Consider the following 18,213-nt stretch of genomic DNA (forward strand, 5'->3'; position numbering starts at 1 on the left):
ACACTGTAAATGAGCCTAAATACTTGCTTTTCAAAAAACTGCATATTTTCCCTCTGTTTTTCCTTCCCTTCCTCTGTTGTCTCCCAGGTGTCTCTTTCAGCTCATGGGACAGAGAACCCTAACCCTATCTCCTCATTCTGTATAAAGAGAGCATCACACAAACAAACAAACAAACAAACAAAGCAAACAGCTACCTCTATCTTAAAAAGAGGCGCTCCCCCTTCTATTGTGTGTGTGTGTGAAGGAATGCCTCCCAAGATGATGCTTGCCATGACCGACACGGGCATCATCTTAAATCAAAGCCAAAATTCTTGCTTACTCCAGTGACTCATATGCAAGCTGAACAGATTAATTAACCAATCCATTACAGATAATTAACCAACTAAGATTTCTTTAACCAGGTTGCTGCCCTGCCTACTGTATAACTGAACCATCAACAGCGTCAACAGAGGAATGGGGAAAGGGACTTGGTCCTCTCTCCCCCTCTGGTGTTTTAACTCTTACACTTAAGGAGACCAGCTGACACTTGAGGAGACCTACCTGGGACATCAAGCCTAGTGACTGGCTGAGATTGTCTGGGTCTGAAAGTATGTCATCAGCGCTTTGTGAAGGTGCTCTCAGCAGGGCTGTCTATGTTTTGGCCACCATGGGAGGTCTTGGCTTTGGGGCATCCTGCCATTTGGGGAGGAGACAAGGACCACTCCCAAAGATCCTTTTGTCATGGGACAAGAGTCTTGAGCCAGGTGACAGACGGATGTGACCAGGAGGTCTGAGCAAGCCAGGCGGGTTGCTTCCTCCCCTGCCTGGTTGTGCTGCCCATCATCTGGACATGATCCAGAGAAGGGGCTGGAGGAGAGAGTAAGCTGCCTCCGCCTTGCATCGGCCCATCGCCTGCCTGAGCCAAACAGATTTAACCAGCAGGAGGAGGAAGCAGTCAAGGTGGGGGCAAGCAAGGTGACGGGTCTAGCCCCCCGCAGAGCAGAAAACATTGCTGCAGGGGGACGGACACGACAGGGAGCCCCCCACCGCCCCCAGGTGCAGAGGGCAGTCTGGCTTGCACCTTTCTGGACTGGCTTCTGCAGCCAATGCCACTTCATCATGGCCTGCTTTAGAAGTGTGAGTCTGAAGGCTGCGCTCAGGATGCTGCCCAGGGAATCCTGGCGCTATTGAGGGGTCTGCTCTTTCTTGCTTAATCTGTCGACTCCTGCAGGTTATTTATCTTGGTCCCTGTGGTTACCAGATTTATATACATTTGATTTTTGTTTGCTCTAACCGCTTTTATTATTGTTACAGTAATGCTCTGTTTCTGGAACTGGATGCTATTTATAGCCTTTAGTGTTGCTACATGTTTCTGAGACTCTTGTCTTGTCCTTATTCTCAGCTGCTTTGGCTTTTCCTCTGAAAAGAAAAGTGGAATACAAATAAGTGCAATGAGAAGAAAATCCCAGATGGGGAAGTTCACCTTCACGGGGCTTGTGCTCATCTTAGGTTTCTGCAACATTTGCCCTGCTACAAAAACGCCCCTGCCATGAAAAGAACAGGGAAGTTGCTCTCTTGAAGGAAGGTGATAAAAAGAGTCACACCCTGATGCCAGTGAATGAGGGATGTGCACAGAACCGGTTGGCCTGGTTCGGTTCGAGTCTGGACCGGACCCGAACCGAAATTTTTTAAAAGTCAATTACCCCCTTTGGGGGAATTCCTTGAGGCGGTGTGTATGTGTGTGTGTGTGTCCGCAGAGGTTCCCTCTCCCCCTACCGGCCTCCCTTATTGCCTCGCAAACCCCAGAACAGTTGGGGGGGTTGGTCCGGGGTCGGACCGAACAGGGGGTAGCTCGGTTCAACCCTGGACTGTTGAACCGAAGAGCCAGTTTGCACACCCCAGATCTGCCCCAAATGGGGAATGGGGCTGTAGCTCAGTGGCAGAGCACCTGCTTTGCATGCAGAAGGTCCCAAGTTCAACCTCTGGCAGCATCTCCAGGTAAAGCTGGGAGAAGACCTTTGCCTGCAACCCTGAAGAGCTGCTGCCAGTCAGTGCAGACAGTACTGGGCTGGAGGAGCCAATGGCCGGACTCAGTAGAAGGCCGCTTCCGACGTACCTCTGCTGAATTAACCTTAGTTCCTTCTCAAGCAGTTTAGAAGAATGAACACAGCACTTGCCTCTTGGAAAGCACCCCAATTAACTGTGCTGCCAGTTAGAGCACACACAGTGATGAGGGACATGGGTGCTGAGTGACTTCCTTTCCTCCATCCTCAAGCTCCTGCCAGTCGGTTTCACTGGATGAGCCCAGGTTCTATGGCTGTGGACAAGAAAGAACGACGTCTCTCTCTTTATTTTCCTCCCACCGCCCATCATTTCATAAGCTGAGCACACGGCCCTCTTAGTCGTCTTTGTTCTCAACTTAAAAGCTCCAAGCGCCGTTCCCTTTCCTCACAGACCTCTTGATGTTCTGCACACATAGCCCACACTTTCTTCAAAGAGCTCGGGGTGGCATATACGGGAAGGGGTCTCATTGTACCTCTCCAACAACCCTGCGAGGGAGGCTTTGCGGAGACAGAATAACTGGCCCAAGGCCAATTATTCAGCAACTAGCAGGGCCGGGTGCAGAGCATCTGTGCCTCTAGTCTGGAGCCGCCGCTGCCATTCTCCTCCACCCCGCTGCCTCCCGCCTGCCCACCAGCCAGCCATTCACTGCCTTCCCAGCTGCCCGCCACAGCCTTCTTCCTTCCTTCCCTCCTGCCAGCCAGCCGTTCGCCATGCCGCTTTCTCCCCCCACTCCCCACCCCGCTGCTTTTTGCCTGCCTGCCCGCCCACCTGCCAGTCGTCTTCTTCCCCACCCCGCTCGCCTTCTTCCCCACACCGCCACTCTTTTCTTTGGCCACTCGCCCACACCGCCATTTTTGTTGCCCGCTGGCTGGCCAGGCGCCACGACTTCCCTCCCCCCCATCCTGTGGCTATCCGGCAGCAATCTGAACTCTCGCGAGAGCTGCATGAGATGCGGTGTGGTGTGGGTATGCTTTAGAGCAGGGATTCTCAATGTTGGGTCCCCAGATGTTTTTGGACTTCAACTCCCATCATCCCTAGTCCCAGTGGCCTTTAGTTGGGGATTATGGGAGTTGAAGTTCAATAACATCTGGGGACCCAATGCTGAGAATCCCCGCTTTAGAGAACTATATATAAAGAAGATGGCGTCACGGTTAAGAGGGCATTTATACTCAAGCCTGTCTGGCCCAAGATCACACTCTGCCTAACCCACTAAACCAGGGAGCTTCGCTAGTTTTCAAGAAGGGGCCACTTTGGCAAAAACACAGCAACCCTGCAATGTGAGAGCCATTTCCCTCTGTGCTGCTGTCTCTCTGTCAGAGAGACAGAGCCCGCTCTTAAGAGCTCAAGGAGGAAAGCAATGGGGCTGATCACACTTCCCAGGCACTGGGCAAAACACAGATCCTCCATGGTTCTTCACAATACCTCCATCTTCTCCACAGTGAAGACGACTGCATGAAGCCAACTCCCCATCTCAGCAATCCCATTGGGAATATGGACATAATAGTCGTGGGCTATTTAAAGACTGCTGCCAGGGCTATGATGTGTTATGCTTTCAGCATTTGGCAAAGCCCTAAAGAACAACTAAGCGATGCCAGACGGGCACAGAGTCAGGCTTCAGGGCAGAATGCTTAACACTACAAGCAAGAAAGGAAAAGGCAACACAGAGAACACACAGCAATGTATTTTGCTTGGGTGTCTTGAAAATCAAGAGAAACTGTTCTTTTGTTTGAAGGAACATCATAGCAGAACTGTGGCTAATTCCTAGTTTTCTCCACTCAGGGCAAATGATACTTTACTGTGACAAATTATTTTTAAGATTGCATTTATATATATTGTCTTTCCAGAAGACTGTGCTCAATAATCCCACACGTTATTTCCCAAACACCCTTTGCTAGTTGGTGGAACAGGGTCAGGGTCATCTACAAGGCAAATTGGCCTGTGGGACAAGGGGTAGTTACCCAGTAATCCCTTCCCCAGGCCTCTTCCTCCCCAGCTGCACTTATGAACATACAAGACTGCCTTTACCAAGTCAAATCCTTGGTCAATCCAGCTCAGAGCTGCTCAATAGCAACTCTTCAGAGTTTCAGGCTGAGGTCTTTCCAGCCAGTGATGCAGGAAAATGTTCTATTACCAAATTTTTCCACAGATAATTTTCCATCCTACACTGCAAACTGCATGCTAAATCAGATTACAAACCATTTAGGGTGTTTGGAAAAATTGCACAGTGAAATTTTCTGAGAAAAAAAAAATCTCATGCACATTTAATGCAAATATAGACAACATTGCATAGGGGAAAAAGCACATTCAAAATTTTTCCAAAGACCTCACATCATTCATTGCTCCTGGCCTTACCTGGAAATGACTGAAGCTGGGCTTTCTGTATGGACAGCATGCACTCCACAACGGAGCTACAGTCTTTTCCTAAGACCCTATGGCTTATTTCTCATTAACCTATGCCAATGGCTCTTCCATTTATCTACACATTTGGGGTCTCTCCCTCCCCCTTCTCCTTCATGGGGTCTGCATTACTTATTATGACTAACCATCCTTAAATTAAATGTAGGAATTAATTTTTCTGAACTCCCATTTCATACTTGCTGTTTCTCTTAAGAAACTCCAGGATGGGGGAATACTTTAAATTTTACCAGTTGTGATTACACACACACATGCACATACATACACACACACCCTTTAATCATGAAACAGATGTTTGGCACTGCGGCACATTTTCTGCTCTCCGTACTTTCCTTTTTATCAGCAATCTTCAAACCTTCTACTTTCACAAAACCCTTTCAACCCCAACTTTTTGATGAAGGAACCCCAGAATGTTGGAAAGCATTTTGGAAATTGTCCCAGGAACATTCAGTTCATGTATGAGGCCACAACAACAGAAATATTTATATACCGCTTTTCAACAAACGTTTCCAAAGTGGTTTACACTAAGCTTCATCACCATCCTCACGTAGGGGTTATCAACTTTGGATCTCTGGGTTATGTTGCACTGTAGCTCTCTTTGTGCCCAGCCACCATAGTGGCCAAAGGCTGCTGTGGCTACGAACGATGGGAGTTGTACTCAGTGATGGAGTCACAAGTTCAAAAGTGCAGGCACTCTCCATGACAGCCGTGCCCCATAGCCATGCCCACCCCAGAGGTTACACCCACATTTAGATATATACAATTTTGTGGGTTCTGTTACAAGAAGTCAATAATCATGTAGACTCTAGGGCATGTGCCAAAACAAATGAAAGGGAATGCCCACTGGAATGCATCGGTTCCTTCCAAATGGCCATAGGAATGCATGGAATTTCCAAATGGCCAATGGCCATTCAGAAATTCAATGCACTCTATGGCCATTTGAAAGGAACCAGTGCATTTAAGTGGGCATTCCCTGTCATTCATTTTAGGATGTCCAGGCAGGCGTGTGAGAGATACTCCTGCCTGAAAACATGGCGAGCTGGTACTGGTCAGTGTGGACCACTGTTCCCTCTAAGGCATGCGCACATGCGCATGCTCACAAGTTTTGGATGGTCACGCAGTTCATTTTCGATCCCACTCAGGGTGAATCAGGAAGGCCCCATTCTGAATGCACAGGCACACACACTGCCTTGATCTTGCCTCCCAGAAGAAAACTCATTCCGCACAGAGACGGAAATAATTAGAGGGACCATAGGTGTGGACAGTACTGAGCTAGATGAACCAAGGGTCTGACCATCTGACTCGGTATAAGGCAGCTTCCTATGTTTCTAAGACAGGAAGAATGGTAATATAATCAATTGCAGCCCACTATTTAGTGATGTAACAAACTGTTGGAAAAGCAAAAACAGAACATTATTTCCATATAGAAAGCCAAGGGCTTGGCGTCTCTGATGAGACCTTGGAGGGGGAAAGGGGCTGGGAGTGCATCCCTGCAGCACTATACCACTGGCTGTAGTTCAACAACCTTGGGGCCAGGTTACCTGAAAGAACGCCTTGCCCCACATGTCCCAACTCAGACCTTAAGATCTTCTTTGGAGGCCCTGCTCCGAATGCCCCTGCCAAACAATGCAAGAAGGGTGGCTACTAGGGAAAGGGCCTTTTCAGTGGTGGCACCCCGTTTATGGAATAGCCTCCCCAGTGAAGCTCACCTGGCATCGCCACTTTATTCTTTTAGAAACCAGGTGAAGATTGTTTCTCTTCACTCAAACTGATTTTAAAACTGATTTTTAAAATGTTTTTAACGTGTTTTGTGTTGTATTTTGTATTTTTTGTGTTGTGATTTCTTTGTTGTGTTCTATACATTTTGACTGGATGGCATAGTTGGCAAAGCCAGAGTAGATGCTGATTTAGCTTTCTTTCAGAGATGCTTGTCTAACATTACGGGTCTTCTTGCTGCGGGACCTCCACTGACCTAGTAGGTGTCTGAAGAACCCCAAGGTTCCCAGAACACAATTTAAAACCACTGCCTTATATTGTGAAACCGTCCCTTGCTTTGCTATGCAGGAAATCTTTACCCACTGGATGGATGTCTGTGCAATAATCTCTAAATTAACACCTTCAAATACACATCCTTTTGAAAAATCTGATTTTTTTTTTTTGCTTAAAACCCATCCTTTTGATGGTTTAGACAATTAATATTTCATGAATCTTTCTTACAAGTCATTAGAGTACTCTACCTAACTTTGCAACAAAATGATAGCCACATGCATGATGACATCAAAAGCCTTTCAGAGCATCTACAAAAATGCTACATTTTTGTTTAGAGGCCTGCTAGTGCAGAAACAGGACAAAAATCACAACGTCTTCAAAAGCAGAAATATCTGCACAAAAATGAAGCTTTATGCAGAACTTCTACCCTTGGAAAAAGACAGCTTATTGTGGAATGAAGATTGCTTATTGCATCTGTATCCTGTTCTTCCTCTCAAGAGCTCAACAGACTTTTGCCTCACAACAACCCTGTGAAGAAGGCTAGGCTGTAACTTGCCTAGGTCCCTACAGTGAGATTAATAACCAGAGGCCGTGCCACACACCAAGACCTCTACACCAATGTTACATTAGCATTTCCTGCAGCATGAACATTACATGGGAACATTATTCATGTGTCTTTAAACACCTGAGTACACACGCCTGGGAACCTTGACCCAATCAGGTTTCCTACAAGGTTATTCAAAGATGCATGTATGATATTCATATGTTGTATGTTTCTTTGCAGGAACACCAGTGAAACATCAGTAGACAGAAGACAAACAATATTGTCCCTATCTTCAAAAAGGAGAACAAGTATGAACTGGGAAACTGCAAATCAGTCAGCCTGACATTAATATCTGGTAAGATCCTGGAACAGAGTATTAAGCTATTGTCTGTGAGCACATAGAAGAGACTGCACCTGGTGGTTACTAGAAGTAGGCATGGATTTGTCAAGAGCAAGTCCTGGCAGACTAACCTTATCTTTCTTTCTTTATTAGTTTAATAGATCATGGGAATGCCATGGACATAGTGTATCTTGATTTCAGCAAAGCATTTGACAAAGTCTCCCATACTATCCTTAAGAGAGTGACATGTGGGTTAGATGATGCCAGTGTTAGATGGATTCACAGCTGCCTGTACCCAACAACTTCTGATTAATGGCTCTGCAACCTGGGAGGGATAGACTGAGTGGATCGCCTTGGGGCTCTGACTGTTCAACATTTTTATAAATGACTTGTATGGGGGAATAGAGAGGATGCTTATGAAATCTGCAGACAAAATAAAGCCGGGAGGGATAGCTAACACCCTAGAAGACAGAAGAAATATTCAAAATGACCTTGATAGGCTCAAACACTGGGCCAAAACCAACAGGATGAAGTTCAATGGAGATAAATGGGAGGTCCTGCATTCATGTAAGAAAAATAAAATAAATGCCCAAGTACAGGATGGGGGAGACCCAGCTTGGCAGCAGTACAGGTGGAAAGGATCTATGTTTCTCAGTGGATCACAAGTTGGACATGAACCAGCAATGTGATGCAGCTGCTAAAAAAGCCAACGCAATCTTGGCCTGCATTAACAAAGGCAGAGCGTCCATATAGTTGCATTCTCTTCTCTACTGATCAGACCTCACTTAGAATATTGTGTCCAGCTCTGGGCATCATGTCTTAAGAAGAACACTGATAAACTGGAACAAGATCAGAGAAGGGCAACACAGATGGTGAGGGGTCTAGAAACCAAGTCCCATGAGGAATGGTTGAGGGAGCAGAGCATGTTTAGCCTGGAGAAGAGAAGACCAAAGGTGGGTGGGGGGAATAGGATAGTCTTTTCAAATATCTGGCCTGTCATTTTACATGGAAGAAGGCACAGACTTGTCCTCTGTTGCTCCATCATGTAGCAATAAACCCAGGTTTGCCACTGAGTGTAAATGTGAAAGGGAACTGAAGCCCAATCTTTCTCACTTTTTAGGTGCTTACTTCAACAAGTCTTAGCTCTATGTCTAAAAAGTGCTAGATTTTATTTCTTAATTTTTTTTACAAAGGTGCAGAAGAGTTCCTGACACCGAAGGGGAAATGTGGTGTCAGGTCAGCAGACTAAGCAAGGCATTTGCTGGGACGTTTTCATGCACACATCCCATGAAAATGAACCTGATTTGCTCAACAGCACAGAAGCCATTAATTTTGCAGGGACTTGTGCAGTACAATGTCTCAGCAGAACCTGTCCTTGGTCTGCTGAAGTGGTACCCGGTTTGAGACCTACAGGATCTTCTATTAGTCTTTGGCTATTGTGGCTGTGGATGATGGGAGTTGTAGTCCAATAATACCTGGGTCTCCAGGGTTGGGAACCCCTAGACTAAGCCAGTGGCATGCACTCTGAAAGTTTTGCATACAGATCTTCCTCTCATTTATCTATGAGACCCTGAATCATTACGAAGTGTAACTCAAACTGTGAAGTGAAATGGAACCAGCTATTTTAATTCCCCCCACTAATCTACTCAGTGCTGATATATTCCGATGCACCTGCTGTTAGATCCCTTCTACCTGGACAACACCACCCTAAAGCTGAATATAAGTGCCTCCCGAAGAGATCCTCTTCCACAGAAACTCAGAACCTTAGAGCATAAAAAGTCAAGATGATCACTTATGAGAGGGATGCATCTGTGACTTCCACCGGCAAGGATGATACAATCGCTTCCCTCAAGCCAGAATCAATATGTGAAATAAAGAATTACTGTACAATATTTCAACAGAGACGCACCCTTAAAGACACTAGCAAAATCCTTAACATGCCTGCGCTGAAAATATTCACTTGGAAATAAGTCTCATTAATTTCTCTGATACTTAATTCCATCACATGAGCAAAGACAGCACACACTAGCAAGACAATCTCATTTAAATCATTGGGGCTCATTTACAAATCAATCAGAAGGACCAACAGCTGATGGCGCAGTGGAGAACCCTATACATCGAAGGACCAACACATCAATCCTAAGCACATATATTGGTGTAAGGATAACATTTGTTTCAGTGGCACTTACTTCAAAGTCAGTAGGTTTGGGATGACTGCGGATGAAGTAAGTTCCATTGAAATGAATGAAATCTCAACAGAAATGCAACGGGAGCAAAAGGGAGTCGATTCTCATCAACAGCAATACTAAAAACCACAACTGCCACATCCTACAAGTGGACTCTTGGGGACTGACAAAGGAATGCGTAGGCACCCTGGTTCGAATCGCCCTGAAATGGGCAGATATCTTTGGCTTTAACACAAGAGGCATTGGTGGCTGCAGACAACATTCTCAACAGGTGCTCCAAACACAGCATTAGAAAACAGAAGGAAAAATAAATAAATCAAAGAGTTGGTCTGGAAATAACCTGCACGTTTCACAGTCTCCATAAATCTTAAAAGCTGTATTGTTACAATCAAGCAGTCCTGCCAGGAAAACTCAGCTCTGTGCAATGAAAAGACCAGGGTGCATTGGCTGAAAGCCTGATGGCCTTACCTGGAATCCGGGTACTTTGTCAGGGTTGCCAGGCTGCTGGTGTACATGTGTCCTCCTACATCAATGTGCACAGGGGCGTTGGATTTGGTGAGCTGAGCTGGGAGAGGAATTCCTTGTGCAGCCAGGGGAGAAACCGGAGACCGTGTCAAAGACAGCCGGGACATAGCTCTTCCTTCCTCCTAGACGCCCCAGACAGAAAAGAACAGTTTTCTCTTAAATGCAGCTGTGCATTACCTTGATTCCAGTGTGATCACAGATCTAATAAGATCATTTTTGCATCTGCCTGATCACATATTCAGCTAACAAATTATTGCCACCTCCGTAATTAAGTGTATTTGCATCATACTCTTCAAAGGACCAGAGGCAAAGAGAAAGATGCTTATTAGCAATAAGAAATCAAGAGGAAAAAAAAATCTTTTTCAAGGTGTCAGCCTCCAGGGGCATAAAACAAACTGCAAAATTCTAATTAAAGGTCGCGGGCTTATGTGTTAGATGTGAAATATCCCCTGACAAACGAATAACCAATTTGTGAATTGGGATTCAGGGTTTTTTTGCAAGTTTGTCTCAGTAACGAGACACCTCTAAATTAGTGACTTCCTCAGTACCTAAGGCATTTCATTTAGACATCTAGTAAAATTCGCATCAGAACTATTTTTGGTTTTTTAAAAATAAATACCTCCACAACAAAATTGATACCTCTTAGTTATCGGTAACATGAGCTTTAGAACTGAAGAGAAACATGAAGGATTAGACACACATAAATATTTTTAAAGTGACCACTAATACCTTCAATAATTCTGTAATCTCACTGGAACCCAGAAATATAACATTCATAATGACATCTGACACCTTTTAAAAGCAGGTTTAAAGTCAGACATTTTTTAAAATTCTAGCTGCCAAAGTTCCAATCTGATATTAAAACATTAAAGAACTTTGCAAAATGCAAAGACAAAAGCATTCCAGCATACCCTGTGACTCTGAGAGAACAAGGATGATCAATGTTTAGCTGTTGACAAACACCAGTCCTTCATTTCGCTTTAAACTGCACAAGACAGCAGTATCACGCATACAGGTAACCAACAGAAAATCTTGCAGGATCTTGGAAGTGGCACAGCTTAACCAGCACTTGTCCCCTTGAGTGTTCAAGCAAAAAGCACCATGTATGAGAACAATGGAATCTTTCCGAACACCATTTAATGTTCTTGCTATTTTTGAATTGCAATTAGACCACGGAGCATCTATACTCGCCCAGAATCTGATAGGCTCTTCCTGTGTAATATTTCACAACACATTTCCATTTCTTAATTTGACTGTTTCTTACAACTCTGTTTTTAAAAAAATCATCATATGGATACAACTAGCCTAGGCAAAACCATTCCAACATGCAGCAGGCAACACTCCCTAGAAAGCACCTCTGGAAGACACAGAAATGGACTTAAAAGATCACTCAGTTCTGGAAAGCGCTACAAGGAACAGAGCAACTCGTGTGATAGACCATTTTGCAGCTATGGCTTCAGAAATACATCACCCCATTCTGAATCCACATCCTTTCCTTTCTTGACATGCAGAATGGACATCTACCCTGCGTCCTGTGCACGACCCAAAGCTGTCCCAGACTTTCAGCCACTTGATGGGAAATTAGCATTAACATTTTGATAACGGCACCACCCCCAAGCAGAAGAGCTGAATTCTTTACAGGAGTGAAGAAGGTTCTTTCCCACCCCCAGCGGATCTAGCTTTAGGCACTCTAAAGCAAATATTTCACATTGCCAACAAAAGTACACACTTGCTTTTTACAAAACAATTCTACATGCACACCCCACAGTCTTCTGGCATTGACTCTTCTGGTTGTGTCTCTATAGGCACCCTCACATACAAAGTACCTCCCCACTACCCAAGAGCTTTCTTAAGCGGTTATTCATACCAGATTCCTGGGCTTTAAAGGAGCCTGCTGTCACCTCTGCCTGTCTTTGTTCTGACCCCAGTGAGCCTATTATCCCTAATAAAGATTCAAGCTGCTTCACTGTTAACAGGGATTGCAGATGAAGTCCCTTTAATTGGAGACAACAATTTGTCTCTAGTGAAAAAGCACCTATGCACTCTTCTTGCTCTTTTGGAATGAAATCTCAGTATGGGGAGAAGCTTGCAAGACTGTTTATTGTGAAATACAGACTCCTTGTACAAATCACTGCAGCTAAGAAAGAGCAAAGGGCGCAACCTGGTTCCTATTGGAGTCGGTGGCATGACTCTCATGGGTTTTTTAATGGAACAGGATCCAGGTATTCTGGATCTAGTCATCCACATTAAAGATGCCTACAGATTTGGATAACATGTATATAGCAGCAAATCTTTGATCTGCAAACTGTCTTATGGCCCCTAACCCTAGATATGTTTTCTTGGCAGAGAGTCTAAGTGAGCCCTATGGGAATTATTTCCTGGTAAAGAGGATTAGGACTGCTGCCTCACTGCCCAATCCTGAGCATGCTTACTTGGAACTAAGTCCTGCTGTGTCCAATGAGGTTTTCTTTCAAGTTACTGTGTGTAGGACAGTGGCTCTAATAATTTCTCATTCAGGACCTAAGCATGCAGGAAAGTGATTTATACCATTTTCTTACAAGACTTTTTGAACCTCCTCCTCTGTGCCTTTTTGACATCTCTCACATCCTGAGTGGAAGAAAACTATTATTCAAGAAATCTGCAGCCCACAACGTTTGAGCAGATCTGAATTGAAAGCTGATCTAAATCAAGATCTGAATTAAAAGGGGACTAGAAAGACGAGTGCAGAAACTACCAACGCACCACCCAAGTTTATGGTTTCTGCCAAACGAGATAGATATTATGAGCTGAACTGCACATGTAATCCAGGGGTTCTCAAATTTGGGTCCCCAGATGCTGTTGGACTACAAATCCCATCAGTCACTACCAGTGGCTGATGGGAGTTGTAGTCCAACAGCATCTGGGGACCCAAATTTGAGAACCCTTGATGTAATCTATTCTTCTACTGTCACTTTAAAAGAGCAATTTTCTAAAGTACCACATATGCCATATGAAGAAATTCTGATCATTTGTAAGAACAAATATTATTTAAGTTCCACTGCATTTAAGTTCCACTGCATTCTTGAACATGCTTTTGGCAAAATCTTTTTCTGTCTACACCCTGTGAAATGAGACTCTTTAAAATACTGTAAAGTGCCCCCTCCATGAAAGTCTGCATATAGCAATTAAAGAACAAAGCGGGGAGGAACCCCCAACTCATCGATTGTTGCCCTGCAGAAGAGTATGTCAGGGAGGGAAATTTGCTGGAGGGCAGAGGGCACAACCCACCTGTACTGAAATGGATGGTGCCCAAATCAACAGAGCTGCTACCCAAACTGCCTCCATACTGGTGTGCATGTGTGTGTGTAGTTGTTTTTTAGCATCCCTCCCCGGGATCTTGCTCATCTCGTGCTGCCTTCCTATGCTAACTGCCTCAATACTGCTTGTAAAAACTATTTGCCCATGGAAAAGTGAAATAATCACCATCCCATGCTCATTTACACAGAAAATGATTTTGTGTCCCATTGAGCTCACAGTTGTTCAGCTCTCTAGGGGTGATTAAACTAGCTAGGCTGCTACAGCTTGAGATGATTTCACCGAATGGTTTCTCCATGAAGTTGCTTCTTTGCTAAGCTGTTATTGTAACCATAAAAGGTAAACAGAAGGCAGTTGTAAGAGCTGACTGCCCGGGGGCCATCACCCGGGGGCAGAGAATGCTGAAAGACGGCAGAAATTTCCAGGGTGTTGCCTCTCTCTCTCCCTCTCTCCCCCTCTGAAGCCTACAGGAATATTCTTCATTTAATGCACACACACTAGATGATACAATTTGAAATCCTACTAAAAAAAGAAAAGACTTCAAAAGTGCAAAAGAAGTTTGGGGCGGATGAAGCATCCCCTCCTCTGCACACAGCTCGGGGCCATAGTAACCAATACAGCTGATATATGTGTGTGTGTGTGTGTTGTAGTTGGGGGGGGACACAAAACCTAGAAAAACAGCTGAAATCAACTGCAGAGAGGAAGACAAGGCAGGTAACGGCCAAGGGAAGGAGTCAAAAGGTTGCAGGAGAGCAAGAAGACATGGCTTATGAGGGATTTAAAAACACACACACAAAGGGCGGTGTGTGTGTGTGTGCGCGCGCGGGGAGGAAAAGGAGCTGCTCTGGAGGGACAAAAAGTTTAAATCACGTCACACAGGCACTTAAAAGTCTACAGATGGGAAGCGAGGCTAATTAAGGATGTAAAAACGCTTTTGTTTCTAAAGTTTATTGTTGCCAGGATTAAAAAAAATTAATTGAAACTAATGCTGTTATTCACTCGTGCAGTTTAATTCCTTCATGCCCATTTAAGAGATGAAATGAAAACTGCAGGTTTTAAAGACATGCCTTGAAACTGTGCGACGCACTCGCTGTGTGAGTCCCTAGCAAAGGGGCCTCTTTCAAGGGAGAGATGCACCCAGCCAGCAATCTTGCTCTCTCGCGTGGTGTGCTCTGGGTACCAAAGCACCAAGTCCACCCAGGAGAAGGGCACAATCCAGCAGTGAGTTTTCCTGCCCAAGCCCCACTCAAATGAAGGAGAGCTGTGCAGGAGCCTAGCCATGGGGCCTGTGCAGGAGAGTGGCCAGCTGCCTTGTGCCTCCAGCCTTTCATGAAATCCACATCAGACGCTGATTTCTTGGTCCTTGATGAGGGCCATCTTGGTCAAGCTCCCACCCCACCCAGGACAGCCGCACCTGCACTCCAGCCAGAATCCAAAGACACCTCTCCTCTCCTCACAGTCCCGTTGCTCTCAAGGACCCGTGGAGAATAAGCTGCCCCCCACCCCACCCCTCAAAGACCTTAACCTTGTTGCCCTCTCTCTAGAAATGTGCCAGAAGGTTCACAAACTCAACGGGCAGGACTGGTCTGCAGGGCTCTCTGCAAGTGGAGCACCCTGAAATCCATCGATTGGGGTGGGGGCTACCCCACCCCACAAGAAGAGCCAAAAGCCGGGGAGCAGTCAGTCTGGCCCCTGGAGGGTAGTGGGGGCATCAGGTCCCCATAGAAGGATCTGCCTTAGAGGATGGACTCCATCCATCCGCCACCAAGAAGCCGCCTGTGCTAAAACTTTGCAGCTTGGCAGGCCCAGGACTGGTTCTCAGAGGTGCTCTGGAGTCACTCTCTGCTGCTGCGTAACACACACACACCACACACACACACACCCCACAATCCAGTGCTGGTCAACTCGGAAGTATCTCAAGAGGGATTTGCTTTGACCCCCCGCCGCCCGCCCCCAATGAGGAGGGTTGAGAATGGCAGCCAGAGAAGCAGTGAAGCACACGGTGTGGGCACATCCCTTGCCCCCCCCCCGCCCTGCCTTTTCGGTGCTGGCCAGAGAAATCCCCAGGAAGCCGCCCCCCCCGCCCGCGCAGGAGAGGAGGAGGAAGAGGGGTCGCTGCAAACTTCTGCCAGCTCGCCTGCTTTTGGGGAAAGGGCCACCCCTGAGCGGAGCAGCAGCCAGCCAGCCGCCCAGCGCAATGGGAGAGGAGAAAAGGACATTAAAAGAGCAACATGGCGCCTTGACTCATCTCCTTCTCCCACAGAACAAGCAAGGTAGGCACTGGCAGATGAAAGGAAGGACCCAGGGATGGATGGAGAGGAGGCGGCGAAGGCCAAGCCGAGGGAGGGAGGGAGGGGCGGGAGAGCATCAGGCCGGGCCGGGCCCAGGAGCGAGCTGGGAGCCGCCGCCGCCGCCGCCGCCAGTGCCACTCGGCTGCCCCGGCGTGTACCAACAGAGCTGCCGCCGCCGCCGCCGCCAAGCGCTCTCTCTGGCCTCCAGTGCTCGCAACTCGCCTCGCAGCGAAGCCGCCCGCCCCTGCCTGGCGCCAGAGTGCTGCTATTCCGCGCCCGCCTGCCCTCCCCCGCCCCTTCTTCGTTTCCTTTCCTGGCCAAGGGGGGAAAAGCCCCGAACAAAAACAAACTAACCCAAAAGGGAGGCGGGGGAAAGGGGGGGGGGGCCCAGAGCCCAGCTCCCCCCCGCCCCGCCCCGGGGGACGCCTCTTCTCTCCCGCCCCGTGGTCGCCCTCCTCCTCCTCCTCCTCCTCCCGCTCCCGCGCCTGGCCTTTTGTGCGTAGCGGCAGCAGCTGCCCCGGGGCGCAGCTGCCTGCGGGGAGTCCTCGTGCCCCGCAGCCCTGACAGCCGGGAGAGGGGCCCCTGCTGCTGGCGCCCCCAGGCCACGAGCCTCAACGCGCGCGCCCCCCCCCCCACCCCCGCCAAGCTGTCAGCGCCAGGCGCTCGCCCTGCCGTACCATGCAAAGGCTGCGGGGACCCGCCGAGCGCCGCCGGCTTTTCTGGGGTGTTTGGGCGGCTGTTTTTGTGTGGGGCCCAGAGGATCCCGCGGGCTGGCCCCTTTCCTCGCCCTCCTCCAGCGCCGGGCTTGAGGCTAGGGCAGCCGCCAGGGGCTGTCGAGTCGGGGCAGGTGGCGGGCTCCCCCGGCCAGGCTGCCCATGCCGCCGCCGCTCCTCTGGCCCCTTCGCCTCGCCAGGAAGAGAGCGAGCGAGCCAGACACGGGCGCGCACGACCCCGAGCAATCCCCACACACGGAGGCTCGCGCGCGCACCCAGTCACACACACACACACACACACAGGCAGAACCGGGGCTGGAAGGGCCGCTGTCCCTTTAAAAGCAGCAGAGCCTCCCTCCCGCGCAGATCCCAGCCAGCTTCAAGTCGCGCTTGCCCCAAAAGCGGGACGCAAAAGGAGGCAACGTGGAAGTAGAGGTGCCGCCGCCGCGCTGGGAAGGCGGGCCGGCCGGCCGGCCAGGGAGACTCGAGAGAGAACCGGGAGCAGCCCGCCGCCGCCGCCGCCGGGAGCTCGCCCTACCTTGAGCGCAGAAGGAGAAGGGGAGCGGAGGGCGCGCACGGGGCCCCCGTCTTCTTCTTGTTCTTCTCCTGCTGGTGCTCCTCCTCTTCTCTCTTTGTAAAGCTCCGGGGCTCCTCGACGCGGCTTGGGCGCGCTGCTGCTGCTGCTGCTGCTGCTGCTGGGTTCCTGTTGGAGAGGGCGGGAGCGAGCCAGGAGCGGAGCGCCCGCCGGGTCGCCCCTGCCTCGGCCGCCCTGCCGCCTCCTCGCCTGCTCGGGTCCTGATGCAGCCTTAGAGACAGAGACGCTGCGCATGGAGAGGGGGGCTTATTTCAAGGTCCCCCGGCCTCCTCTCCCCCTCCCCCTCCCCCTCGGTGGCGTCGCCCGCCAGCCACTTCGTTTCTTCTTTCGGTTTGTTTTGTTCGGTCTCTCTTTGGGGCGGGGGGCGCCTGGAAAGCGAGCAGCCGCGGCGGCCGGCTATGAGAAGAAAGGCAATAATCGCCTCTCTAAATAACGCAGGCGAGGAGAGAGAGGAGGGGAGAAGGCGGCAGCGGGGGGAGGACGCCAGCCGGGAGAGGAGAGGCGAGTTCTGCTCGGGGCTCTGCAAACGCCCCCGGGGCGCCGCGTCCGGGCTTCAATTAGCTCAGCCCTTTGCTCTCTCGCCTGCGCTCTTTTGGCGAGCAGGAGGCGGCGGCGGCGGGCGGGCTGCTCTTGCCCCCTTCTCTCCCGGGGCAGCAGCTGGACGGAGAGCGCCAGCCCGCCCGGGCTCCCCTTTCGTGGCTCTCGCTAGTTTGGGGGCTCTCTGCAATCCTGCCTGCGCAGCGCACGCCGCTGCCTACTTTGGCCCGGCTGTGGCCACACTGGCTCCCCCTCGCCCTCCGTGGCTAACGGTTCTCCCTCCTCGCCTGGCGGAGGGGGGAGGGAGGGAGAGGCGGGATAGCGGCCGGAGCGCGGGGGGCAGGGCCCCCCAGTCACGTCCGGCGGGGGCAGGCGGGCCAGAACCGGCGCGCGGCTTTTCACCACTGCCGTTCGCTCTGATGTAATCTTTCCCGGGGCCTTCGCGACCGACGACCAGGCAGCAATGGCCAGCGCCCCACTGAGGCAGGCCGGGCACGTTTCGCACATCGCCGTCGCCCGGCCGGCCTGCACTTGTTGAGGGGCCGCTGGAGCAAGTTCGGGGCTGGGGCCGAGCGAGGCGGCGACTGGGGGCGCCGGCACTGCCAGCACTCCGCGGGGTCGGCTTATTGCTTCCCGGCTGCCACCTCCGCGCCGGGGCCCGGCCTCACTCGTCGCCAGCGCCAACTGGCCCGCAGGCACTGGGGAGCCGGTGACGTCCGCGGCCGGGCATTGGGCGAGCCA

General features: G+C 49.5%; 1 protein-coding gene across 5 annotated transcripts in view; it reads right to left on the reverse strand.

Annotated features, from left to right (window-relative positions):
- Positions 1 to 17,180, reverse strand: part of KCTD15 (potassium channel tetramerization domain containing 15) — a 66,547-nt gene extending 49,367 nt beyond the window's left edge. The window contains exons 1-3 of one of the 5 annotated variants that reach the window (XM_053270566.1): positions 15,786 to 15,879; positions 10,954 to 11,118; positions 9,986 to 10,164 (exon numbers count right to left, since the gene is read on the reverse strand). In XM_053270566.1, the coding sequence (XP_053126541.1) occupies positions 9,986 to 10,149 (164 nt within the window). In that variant the 5' untranslated portion in view covers positions 10,150 to 10,164; positions 10,954 to 11,118; positions 15,786 to 15,879. Of the gene's footprint in view, positions 1 to 9,985; positions 10,165 to 10,953; positions 11,983 to 15,785; positions 15,880 to 15,981; positions 16,129 to 16,304; positions 16,620 to 16,878 lie in introns of those variants that run through there. The other 4 variants (XM_053270562.1, XM_053270563.1, XM_053270567.1 and 1 more) reach the window with 4 other exon arrangements.
- Between the last annotated feature and the right edge of the window lie 1,033 nt (positions 17,181 to 18,213).

The sequence above is a fragment of the Hemicordylus capensis genome, chromosome 9 (assembly GCF_027244095.1).
Source record: "Hemicordylus capensis ecotype Gifberg chromosome 9, rHemCap1.1.pri, whole genome shotgun sequence".
Taxonomy (NCBI): domain Eukaryota; kingdom Metazoa; phylum Chordata; class Lepidosauria; order Squamata; family Cordylidae; genus Hemicordylus; species Hemicordylus capensis.